The sequence below is a fragment of the Aythya fuligula genome, chromosome 13 (genome assembly GCF_009819795.1).
Source record: "Aythya fuligula isolate bAytFul2 chromosome 13, bAytFul2.pri, whole genome shotgun sequence".
Taxonomy (NCBI): Eukaryota; Metazoa; Chordata; class Aves; order Anseriformes; family Anatidae; genus Aythya; species Aythya fuligula.
Window position 1 is genome coordinate 8,874,481 of NC_045571.1, and position 13,108 is coordinate 8,887,588.

The 13,108-nt window shown below is 45.0% G+C and overlaps 1 protein-coding gene across 3 annotated transcripts in view; it reads right to left on the reverse strand.

Moving 5' to 3' along the window:
* The window catches only part of AFF2 (AF4/FMR2 family member 2), a 334,331-nt gene extending 323,374 nt beyond the window's left edge, over positions 1–10,957 (reverse strand). For all 3 annotated transcript variants that reach the window (XM_032196112.1, XM_032196111.1, XM_032196109.1), the window contains exon 1: positions 10,867–10,957. In XM_032196112.1, coding sequence (XP_032052003.1) covers positions 10,867–10,913 — 47 coding nt within the window. In that variant the 5' untranslated portion in view covers positions 10,914–10,957. The remainder of the gene's footprint in view (positions 1–10,866) is intronic.
* Positions 10,958–13,108: the final 2,151 nt, after the last annotated feature.

The window sequence follows — 13,108 nt, forward strand, 5'->3', positions numbered from 1 at the left end:
AAGCGTATTATTTATTATCCTGACAGGGATAACACCTAGCCATGGTCTACGATCCAAACGTGTTCAATGTCCTGCAGACAGGACTGGATGATTCTGAAGACGCAAACAGGTGTTTTCTTACACAAATACCGAAAACCTCTATGATGATTTTGCTCCCTTATCTCTGACCCCTTCATGTGCACATTAAAGAACAGTCAGTTCAGGCAAGGGCTCTTTGAAGAAAGAAGGAAAGACCGCGGAGTAGCAGTAACATTGCCAGCGATTGCATAATGCTTCTGGAGCTCTACCAGAGAGTAGGTAAAGGTCATCTTCTCATCTTCTCCAGAAATGGAGTGAGAAAGCAAAGGAAGCTCTGGTCAAGTATGTTTTAGAGTTTAGTAAATAAATGAAAAACTTCAACTAGGAGCAGTGGCCTTCAGCTCAGCCCTCTAATGCAACTTTGCTGGCCCACAGGCAATTATCAAAGCCATGAGGGCAATAATTCCATGTATGTACGCTACTATTAGTCTCCCTAAACTTCCTTAAAAGTATATGCACAATTTCATCAACATTCTTGAGAAGTCCATCACTCAGAACCAACTTCTTCCTTTAGTCTAGTAAAATACACATGTGCAAATACCTCCTGCTTGTCTGGGACATAAAAATAAAGACCACCAATTGTTTTTGTTGTCTATTTTCCTTTAAGCATTGGAAGAAAGGGCGTTTGAACAACCTACAGGGAAAAAAATCTTTCCTCTGTATTTTTGTTTAAACATCACAAAGATGTACTCTTCCTAGTGCTTGCTAAAAACAATGCAGTAATTTGTATCCCCAAGTGGTATAAATAGAAAATATGTTCAGTCTAATAACATATGAGAAGAAAACTCATGCCCAGGGTTAACCAACAAAGCAGTGGTCTGCTAGAAACAAAGGCAGCTGGCTCAAAGAGCAACAATGCTGCTGAAAAAGTGTGGATGTCCTATTCGGTAGAGCATCCAAGACTTGACGTTTACTTAAGCTACAGCTGCATATACAAAGCTTTGCTATAAGACCCAGGAAACGATAACGACTAACAAGACTCTTCTGTCTCCAAGAGGTCCGTGGCCCTCACTGTCCAACTCAGAGCAGGGTAAATTATATCAAATATGCACACTGTAAATATATGGCACATTCTTTGCTCTTCAGAATAGTTTCTCTGCTTTGATTTCCTCTTCTTGAAGATATACTCTGCCCAAATCCTCCTGTCTCTCTTTATGGGCTTGCCTTTCCCCTACTAATATATCTGCCTAGGTTCCTGTCTTGCTCTATCATCATAAACATTCATAAACATTAAGGGACTTAACCTCATCACACCCCTGCGGAATAGGAAAATATACCCATCGGAGTGGGCAGGCAGTGAACTGGAACCCAGCTGACAGCATCCTGACCAATGCAGAGTCCTTCAGCAAGGCACTTCTCTCCTCCCAGCCCCATTTCCCCATGCATAAAAAAAAGGGGGGGGGGGGGGGGGGGGGGGGGGGGGGGGGGGGGGGGGGGGAGTGTAATGACACTGACTTCTCTGTGAAATGCCTCAGTCTACCAGTAAAATTCTGAGATGCTCTTTTCTCCTTACAAAAGGACAAAGTATATAGACAGACATAAATCAAGGTTTCATGAAAAGTCCATGGAAAGAAATCTCACCCTATTTTTCTATGCATGTCTGATACCATCAGCACAGAAGTTATATCCAGAACAGGATTGCAATGCATAAGCTATGCCATAGACAATCTGCATCAACATCGTTTGCTCTGCTCATAGGTAATGTAGTGCAAACAAGCTTATGATGGACTACGTATGCTACAGTGAAGTTCAGAGTAGAGGAAGTTGCCAAAAAGTTCCCAGCTGATCCCCATGAAGATGAAAAAATGAACAGAAACACTAGTGAAAGGTAATTGCACTTGTCCTCTTGCTTTCCACTTGAACAACAGCAGCAAAAAAAACCCCACGATTTACCAAATATCATTAACCTGTTTTGACAAGCACTGCAACTTTCCGAAGGCAGTGGCAGGGCTGGTAAGAGGCTCCATGTTCTACTCCGAAGTGTATATTCACCTCAATTAAGCAAACTTAAAAAGAATGACAATAACTCTGCCAAGTGTTACCAAAAAAACACAACGCAACTTATCTCCTGCTCCAAGCAACCGCCACCCTCAGCCACTGGTCACCGCCTCCATCCACCTATCGCTCTTCAAAGGCTTGGGGAAGACAAATGGGCCTTCCAGCGTGCAGCGAAGCAGAAAGCCATGAAAATCAAAGGGCTGCTTTTTGAGTAAATATGAGCTCCAAAGCCATTGTCCTTTCCCACAGAGGAGATCTATGAAAATGCTTACTATAGCATATGCACAGTATTCTTTACAGCTCTGCCTCCCTGCTGACCACCAGCCCCAGGGCCCAGTCCGCTTCCCATTACAATCAGCTCCACCACACCCACTGACTTGTATTGGAATTCTTTCAGGGACCCTAACTAATGAGTTTTTAAACACTTGTAGACAGAGAAGATAATTCCTCATCATTATTCTTCATAGGAAACACCAGGAAGAATGTCATTCTATTGTTCTACGGGAAAGAAACTGGAAGAAAAATCACCCCCACATTCGAAAGAGCAGCCCAACGTTTTCAGATAGAAACTGGCTACCCAAGTGATGGGTGCCTCAGGTGAGAATTCACGACAGGGACCTAAAAAGCATGCAGGCAGCTGAAATTAAGCCCCTTGAAAACATCTCTCACAATGGCCTTTAACCAAAGACACCCACAATCTGCATGTATTTTTCCAAATCTTGGATACTACGTTCTCAAACATAAGTGTGGCTGCTGACAGCAGCACAGAAAGACTCACCTAAACACCGTATTCCTGCAGGATCTCAGTTTCCCTCGTGACATGAGATTAAAATAAATGGGAACTGGCAACCTTAATAACATTCTGTGTTTCCTGATTTTATATTTAAAGCTTGCAAAGCTTTGCATGTGCTTTCTCAAACAGATAGAGGTGTGTTTTTTCTTTTCCTCACAAGTGAAATCTTGACCTAAACCAATGATATGGAAAGAGGTGAAAAAGAATAACTAGACCTACATGGTGGGCTGTTACCCTCAGACCTAATAACATTTTAAATGAAAAACATCTCATTTTGAAGCCATCTTAGCACAGATCACAAGTCACAGAAGTACTGCTTTTACCTGATCTTACCTCTAGGTATCTATCATTCTGGCAGATGCTGATACCATCACCTATCAGGAGAGCTTACATTTGAGTGACCAGAATGAAAACTTTTACACTCCAGCCAAATCCTGACCATAGTCCATGCAAAGTGCTATAAGGAAAAAGCACTAGTCTCAGTAGTAAGATGTCTGCAGGTTTGAGCCCCAGGCACTGAAAGCAATGTAGAGCTATGGAATTTACTTATTTCACAACACCATGTACACCCACAGCAGTACAAAAATAGCGATTATAATACTTGTCAAAGGAACAACTGAGTGATTTTTAACTTGGTGCTCCATCTCGTTTTCTTCTCTGGTTGTTCATACCCCACCCCATCAAAACATATAATTATGAGTGGGCTATTCACATCTTACTATAACTGGTAGCACCATGCAGCATCTGAGTCAGGAATCCATCTGAATTGCTGACTACAGCTCCTCGCTAAACAAGACTTACACACTGCACATAGTAAATGGCATTCTCCCATTCTCCATGTCACCCACAATGAAAATCAGCTTCCAGTTCTGGCACCATCTCCAACTCTCCTTAAACTTCACCACCTTGGATCACCTGGAACAAGGACTCACTGATAATCTCCAGTAAATAGACACAGATAACTGCTGAGGTCACATACAGAAAAGAAATTCAAGAAGTATTCAATCCTAAAAATTAAAATAAAAAATCTATCAAGTTGGTGGCTTGATTTGAACACATACATAAAACGTCATTAAAACATGATGTAAAGTTTTACAGAAGAGACTACTGACTAGACCTTTGTTTAACACTCGTAATAATTTATGGTGTGGATCTGCTATGTAAGAGTTGAAAAACAGCCTCTTCATGATAAAAGAGCTTGTAATAGCTGGGAAGTTAACGGCAGGAGGTTTGGGTTTATTCCTTTACCTCAGCTCTCTAGTGCCATGTTATTTTTTCAGTACTACAAGCACGACCTCACCAACCCACTGTACCGACTGCATTTAAGGGCAGTTTTGCTGAAACCAACGAGCAATTTGCAATTGTTTCCAAGTTTTTGCAAGGCCAGGCTCCAGTACAGAGTTTGTGAAAACAAACATCCCACGTTCATTTCCCAAAACCTTCCCTCGCAAATGCAGGCTGAACATCACATGCTCTTTGCCAAATAACTGTATCATTAGAAGGTAATCAAAATGGAGCTTAAAACCCTACTGGTGTGTACATTGCCATCCTTCTTCTCCTTTTCTCCCCGCCTTTATTTATTTATTTTTTTAATCTCTACAGATGTCCATTAGTCAGGAATAACATACCTCCCAACATCTGTGATCAAAACTATTAGAACAATTTGAATATTTTGATTACAAAGCATCAATACAAAACATTCAGTAACAACAACAGGGTGAAACACCTGTCTTCCTGAGTCACAGTCCTGACGATTATTTTATGAGTGGTCTGGTAGGTTACACTAACTTGACATATTACTGGATTTACTGTCTTCTTTTTCAATTCTTAAGGAAGAATTTGTAACACTGCAAAACCCAGAGTTGGGGCACAGTTTCACTTCTCAGTGTTAATAGATGTTTGATGGTTTTATAAAATCTATTTTGTTAACTGCAACCAAGAGAGAAGTTTGGGCTTTTTTTCCTCCATTTTTCTTTTCTTTCTTTTCAAAAGAAAGGTAGTAAATTTGAATTAGAATGGTTCAGAATTGGACTCTGCAGAGTTGTTCACATGCACGGTATTAGGTGTGTGCAAAGTGCCTGCTGATCCTGGTCATTCGAGACCTGCAGCACATTTCTGGAAGTCTGCCTTTTGGCCATAACAGGGTCAAGTCCAGCACCTGCTGAAATCAGTTGGGAGCACCTCCACTGACTGCCCTGGTACTGGCTCAAACCCAAGCTGGAGGAGCAGGTAGGTACTTTATGGTATATATTGATCATATACATTTAATGAGCATCCAGGAGCCCACTCCTTCAAGTCCTCCAAATAAAGAAATTCCATTTTACATCCAACCTAAAGGCACCAGGGAAATACAGGGCGGGGTCTGTCTGTTTAGATGCTTATTCCACTTTCTTCCAGGGCTCAGTGTATAAGTTACTTTCTACAGCTCTGATAGAGAGAGTGCTTTAATATTTGTATTCTTTTTGGCTGTTCAGTCAATTGTACAATCACATAAAACCGCTGATAGAGCTCAGGCAAATGGATGCACACTATACAGTCACAAGTAACAGCAGTTTCCATCACCAAGTACAGGGAGAACTAGGGTTCAATCGTTAGTGAAACTGAGCATTTCGGGAACAGTCGAGATCTCAGTTCAGTAAAACTTATCTTGAAATCAGCATTGCTTCAATAGCGTTGCTTGTGTGCTTAAAACTGCATACCTGCATATGGACCCTGCTACATTAACACTCAGTCTTAGATCCAGTTTTGTCTCATCTCACACAATGGGAATTTTGTTCTTTACTTGGATAAAAAGAGAATTTGGGCCTCATAACAGAGACAGCATGAGAACACTCCTTCCAAGAAGCTGGAGCATACTGTCCCAGACTTCAGAAGTACAAAAAGACCAGTGGCATCCACCAATTATATTTTTTTCAGAGATCATTTAGTATATTAATTTGACTTAACACATTACAGAACGTCACATTTCCCCTTTAAATATTTAGTTAAATTTCAGGTTGCAGTACAGGCTTCTCAGATGCACAAAAGGAATAATTCTGCTTGGCTGAAGGACCTGCACCATAACATTATCTTTACTCAGAAACAAAATCCCAAACAATATAATTGGCATTCATGTACAAAGTGCTTGAACGCTCTGAAGTCCTGCCTGGCTTTGGAATAGCTGAACAGTATCTGAAGTATCTGCTCTCCATCCCAATTTGTATATTTCAGAAGTCATTAAATTCTTGAATGAATCATTAGAAAAACAATTCAAATGCTGTTAAACTGATTGTAATTTTGCCTCATAGGATAGATGTGAGCTTAATGTTTGCAAACGGCCAAATTCTTTTAAGATTTACACTCCATGGAGTTCAATATCAGCCAGGGAAGAATTACTAAATCAGGATGTACTTAAAGTACAGGTTTTGGCCCAAGAATATTTTTGGTCTTTCTCAGCTGCTTGTTTTGACAGCATCTAATCCCCCTCACCCACCCACCAGCAGCCACACAATCCATCCATTTACACTTTCAAAGCAAATTGAAAATGAAACGTTTTCAAATAATTACTCGGGGATGTCTGTAATACAAATCTAAAAAGTAACGCCAATTCAACTGTAATATTTCTTAAGGAGAAGAAAGGGAGGGGGAAAAAAAACCCTTACAGAAATCCATTCAAAATGCAACTTCCTCCTGTACTAACGCTCTCACCACCACCCCCAAAAAGGGAAAAGAAAAAAAAAAAAAAAAAAAAAAAAGGAGAAAAAAACCTTAATCTAAGTCCCAAAGAGCCTATCTACTTTGTTTCACACATCCCCATCAGAAGCACAACACTGTTTCCACGTTCAGAAGACTTCTCATTTAGCAAGCTATTACAGACCCTGGTGACAGAGCAGTGACTGAGGTCTTCTGCAGAGGCACAAGGCAAGGAGGGAAGGTGGCCGAGGGGCGGAATACCCAAGGCTGGAGCTCGAACAGTTCACCTTTGTCTGGAGAGCAGGATCCCCCCTCCAGCCTGAGGTCCATGCTGGAAGTGTGCTGCTGGGGCATACAGTACGGTTTTGCATTCATACAGGAGGGGAACCTGGCCCACAGATGGCCTGTTCTCAGCTTTGTCAACCACAAACAGACCTTTGAACTTTCTATTTATATAACAGTTTGGTGAGTTTAAGCCTCTTCCTGTATAACTGGCAGTTTGCTGGTTTTGCTCTAATTAGGCTACTTGTGATACATAATATAAAAAAGAGAAGACAAGAGGCTTGTTTCTTTGCAGTGTGAACTCTTCGCTATCCCAACTGCACAGCTACAGTGATGGTGTTACCTGCCGATTGCGTTGCCCTCTGCCACGTTTTATTTTCCATACCTCAACGTGCATTTTGCTGCTAAGTATTTTCTCAGCTTCCACTTTTTCAAAGATTGGAGGACTTAGAAAATAATAGTACCAACGCCAATAAATAAAACATAAACCATGAATCTCCCCGCCTCTGTTTGTGTTACCGAAGAGCCATATATTCTGGGTTGGTTGGGTTTTTGTTGGGGTTTGCTGTTTCCTAGCTGCTGATTAATGGCACCACCTTACTCCGTAAGCAGGTTCAAATCTAGCCACATGGTCCCAGGACGCGTCAAGATTTCATTTACTTGGTTACCACAGACAAGCGTGGAAAGTGATTTAAAAGATGAAATTTGATTTTTAACAGCAAGTGGTCCCCTTGGTGCACACAGGCATTCAAGCTTTTCATTATATCCATCTCCCTTCCTTTCTCCCTCATAGAATGGCTCGTATTAAATGCAAGCCCAGGTGAACGTTTCTTATTCACCCAGGAATCTCAGAAGACTTCAGCTTTGGCCCTTTCACCTAGACAAGACCTTAGATTCATTTAAATTGTTTTGTTTATACAGGTTTTTGAGTATGGCAAAACATCCACTGGGATACTTAGTTTTGCACATTCTGTCCAATTGCTTCTCTGTAAAAATTAAGAAAAAAACACACATACTCTCAGCTACCTTCTCAACAACATTCTTGATGAAGGGTCACTGAAACACCTTGTTCTTGTATTGTTGTGATCCCTCCTAACATGGGAAACCAAAGGGCTGATTCTGCAGCCTCCACCAGGACAAAGCTCCCCCTAAGCATCCTGAGTGCCTGGTGACAACTCCAGAAGACACGCTGTGGCAGCGCGCTGCTACTTTGGCAGTCCTGGCCAAAACACATCTCGAGAAGTGATGCAGAGAGGTACCTCTGGTGGACGGAAGGAAAACGTGGTGGGGTTTTTCCCATCACCCTAAGATGTGTGGGGAATCACTTCCTGATATGCACAGAAAGCGTTACCTTTAAACCTTTACATTGGATAAAAAACCTCCACTCAGCTATACATTTATATATATCTATTTCTCAGGCTAACTATGTTTCTGCTGCACTTGTATACAGATGATACATACAAACACCCACACACGCTGTAGGCCTGAGCTTGCCTTCTTTGCGATTGCAGCACAGATTAGCAGAAGTTTTGCGTTTGCAAGCGACACAGAAGAGGGTCTCTCACTGCCTTATAACTGCTCACAAGACACGTTTTACAGAGGCCAGCTCACAGACAGAAGCGCCGAGGACAGTTGCAAAATATGAGGCACAAATCCACACATCATGCTAACTATAGTTATTTGTAAATATCATGGAGTAACCACACCACGCTGGATACACAGACAAAAATAAATACATTTTGATGGGTAAGCATGCATATTTCTGGGTGTGCAGAGATGATGCATGTACACATACGTCACGTTTATTTACACACATTTATGGATAGATGAGCTAAATTCATCTTTCCTTAAGCAATGTAATTACTTGCCTGAGATACATAAATCTTTATATGTACAATAAAATACATGTAATGCTTGCATATACATGTAGATTACGTACCCCTATATTATATACATGTGCACATGCATATACTAATTGGATTATTAAAGGCTAAATCCAACTTGATCTCTGCAACAGTAATCCAACTGTGTCACAGGGAGAGTTTATGTGGATATCAAAACACTTTGAAACAGCCATGAAGTAAAACATGTTCTTGCCTCACAAACCCCAAAAACACACACACACACAAACAACCCCCCCCCCCCCCCCCAAAAAAAAAATAACTGTGAGAAATGAAGTGAATGGAAATTATGGAATGAGTGGCAATACATTAATATTTTATGCAAAAACAGAGGCACAAGAGTTCCCTTCTTTCTGATGCACATCTCTAAATCCACATAAAACCATAGTCAAATGAAAGCAAGTTATTAAGCAAACACTAAAACTCAATACCTATAATGTGCTTAGTATTTGAACTACACCCACATATTGGGTTGTAACAGCTTCTATTAAATTAATGATGTTACCCACACTATAAATTAGGCAAATTGTATGCAAATATTATTTGAGTAGTTATATGGTGGTTATCAGTTGTGTGCAAAATAAATTAGTGTAGCAGAGTCAAGATAGGGTGGTAGAGGCGTAATATTTAATTGAGCACTAATTTTATTGTGATTATTACTTTTAAATAACAACAGCCCGGTTATTAAAAGAGGTAATATGATGGTACACGGAGAGCTGATAAAACACGCGCAGGATCCAAAACGCCTGCTTCCAGATTAATATTGATACAGTGTAATTTATGGTTCCAAGGATTTACTCCGAACTGCTGTAAAATAGGACGTGACAGGTATTTGGTTCTGATTATCTTGGATTTGCAACCATAGCTGCTACACAGTGGTTGGCAAAATGATAGTTATTAACTAAATATATGATCTTTTTCCTAGACATACCTTTATATTACCAACAAAGTAAAGTAAAGGCTCTGCAAAACATGAGGTCCAAATGCACATGCACACACACGCAAAATCCGTGTGACATTTAGTGATTAGGATCACAAAGCAGCATTTTACTTTCTTTCTTGGCAAACTGTGCTCCAGCCCAAAACCATTTAACAAAGCAGTAACCAACCTCTGAATATAACCATGCACAGTTGCAAAATTGTAACTGCTTTTCCTAAATTGAAAATAACCAATAAAAACAGTCGTAAAGAATAACCATAATCTCATTAACCAGCCGGGAAAGTGCCTGAATACCTACCCCAGCACCAACTTTCCCAGCTACTTGTCACCCATCGAGATTCCTCAGCAGTGACTTCGGTAACAAGTTTACAATATACTCAAACAGATGCACCGGCCCTTCCAAGGTGTGCGCTTAGTTGCAGAGCAACGTAAGCCTAAAGCCCCCACTCAAATAAAATTTAAAAAAAGGAAAAAAGAAAGTAAGGAAGGGAAGACGGAAGGAAGAAAAAGGATGGGAAAAGGTAAAGAAGAAAGAGGCAGAGAAAGGAAGGGACCTGTTATAATATCACGGGGACCGAGCTTCCCACTTCCCAAACTAACTTCAATAACGCTTTCTCCCGAACGGGAAGCCCGCAAAACCAGCGAGAGCCCCCCCCACCCCTCCGGGGCGAGCAGGGCTGCAGCCGAAGTGTGCCACACGGCAAAACTCGGGGCCGCCTTCCCCCCGCCGAGGGACCGCGGCCGCTGACAGCCGTAAATACACCGGGAGCGAAGCGGCGAGCCCGGGGAAAACATCGCCTCCCCACGCCGCTGCCCTCGGCGGCCGGGGGGGCGCCGCTGCCGCCTCTCTCCCCGCCGGCAGCCCGGCGCATCCCGGCTCCCCCCGGCTCCCCCGGTAAGTTGCTCCCCCCCCCGGTGCGGTGCGGGGGCTCCCCGCCAGCCGCAGCGGGGCTGCCGGAGCCGGCGGGCGCAGCGCGGAGCCGCTCGGCGGCGGGCACCGGGCGCTTCGCCCCGCAACAAAGGCTCCCAGGCACCGGCGGAGAGAGCGGGGAGGAGAGGAAAGGAGGCAGCTGGTCGGGGGAAGAGGGGTGGAGGGGAGGGAGAGGGGAAAGGGGGGGAATAAAGCAACCCCCGAAAAATTAAAAAGCGACACCCAAAAAAAAAAAAAAAAAAGAAAAGAAAAGAAAAAAAAAAAAACCTACCACTGCTGCTCTAAGTCCCAGTCCCTGAAAAAGTCGAATAGGTCCATAACGATGTGGCGGGGGGCGACTCAGAGAAGTGGTGCCCCCTGCCTCGGCGAGGCGGCACGCTCAGGGCTGCCCGGCCGGCATCGGGCAGCGGCGGCCGCCGCCGCGGGGCCGCTCGGAGCCGCCCGGGGCTCGGGGAGCGCCGCCGCCGCCGCCCGCTCCGGGGCCGGGCTGCCGGGCTGCGAGGGGCAGGCACGGCGGCGGCGGCGGCCCCGGCGCACACGCACACACACACACACCGCACACACACACACACCCGCTCGCACTCTCTCGCACACCGCCAGGGGAGGAGGAGGAGGAGCCGGGGCGGCCCCGAAGCCGCGGCATGGAGCCGCCGCGCCAGCACCGCCGGGATCCGGCGGAGCCCCCCCTCCCATCCCCTCCCCTCCCCTCCCCGCCCGGGGATGCCCCGGGGAAGTTTGGAGGGAAAGAGGGTGGGATGGAAAGGGAGAAAGGAGGCTTCGCGCATCGCCCTAAGCCCCGAGTGGCACGGGTGGGATGGGGGGAAAGAGGGGAAAATGGGAAAGAGGCGCCCGTGGGATCGCCGGTAAAATCGGCCCCCCGCCAGGGAATCGCCGGGGGGCACCAGCACCGGAGGAGGCGCTGCCCGGAGGGGCTCGGGGCAGCTGCAGCAGGAGAGGTGCAATGGCAGGGGAAGGCAAGGCCCAGGAGGGCCCCGGGCTGAGCAAGTGAGGGGCTCCGAGAGCCACCAGCATCACCCCAACTCCCCAGGATGTCACCAGCCCGACCCACTGCCCCCACACCCCAAATTGTCTCCACTTTGGAAATACAAGGTTCCAACCACATATACGTGCATGCAGCAACCAAGCGCATCCATTGGCGTTGCGAAGACGAGCCCAAAGCTGTGTTCATTTTGGCTGGTTTTGCACAGGACCAGCCACACCCTGAACTTGCCCGAGTGATGCTGGGCCTCAGGGACTTGGTGCGGGGTGAAGTCAGAGATGCTCCTTGCTCTGGTGGCATCCCATCTCCACAGCCAAGGTCCTGCAGCTGGTCACAGCAGCCCACTCTGCTGCCACCACGGAGATCAGGCTCCAATGAGCATCTCTGTGGGCTTGCTGAGAATTACAGAACAAACCCAAGGTGGCCAAGCAGGTCAGCAAAAGAGCAGCTAATGTAACCCACGATTTTTGCCTTCCTAAAGAATGCACAGCTGTTGTGCAAACGCTGCTGGGGTAAAAAAAAAAAAAAAAAAAAAAAAAAAAAACTGCAGAGGAAAAACTCTGGAACCATTGTCAGTGGAAGTCAAACGTGACAAAGGCTTCCTGATCTGAACCTGGGTTTCACTGCAAGCTTTGCATTTGCATCATGCATCTCACGGCCCCCCAAGGGAGGGAGCTCAGGCAGGGCTGCACCACTGACAGCCTGCTCGCACCCAGCGAAACCCCGAGCCCTGCTCCTCTCCCTGCTGTGGGCAGGCAGGTGCACACAGCATTTCCTCTCCGACACTTGTCGGTTTTCTCCACAAGCAGGCTTGAACGTGCTGCTCTGGTCTCCTTCAGCTATGAAATACCATGAGCCAGGCCCCTCTCTCTCTCCTCTTTCTTATTTTGTTATTCTTGTTGGTTTTGAAAGCCCTGTTCAATAATGAGACTTTGTGGCCAGTGCTGCCACAATTCAAAAATTTTCTTCAGAGACAGACAGTTTTTTTTAGAAAATGTTATTATTGATAAAAGTAAAAGCCCAGTCTGCCGCCTGATCACTCACATTCAATAACAACTATTTTCAGTATCTTGAGCTGGAGCCATTAAACAGAACTAAATGAGTTACTACAGGCGTTACACAGGGCGTGCAGGAGCCGGGGATGCTCCGCACCCTGCCTTGCTGAGAGGTCATTTACTTCATTGAACAAAACCCTTCTTCTTCTTCAGAAACTAGCAAAATCTGCACAAAATAGTCCCCCAAGAGGCTTTCAGAGCTCACTATAGCAAAAATAAGGGTGGGAGATCCACCAGATCTGCAGTTGCCATGAAGGGCAATATCAGAGAAAACCCCTCTCCTGGGGGATGCATTTTGGGCACCTGGAGCTCCCTGAACACCCCACGCCCTCAGCTGAAGAAGTTTGTGCACAAACTAGCTTTTCACAGACAGTTCAAACCAACCAAGGACATTCCCGCGTGCCACCACCACAGAGGCCAACCAGGCTGACACAGGGCCCCCCGGCTGAGCCGCCAGC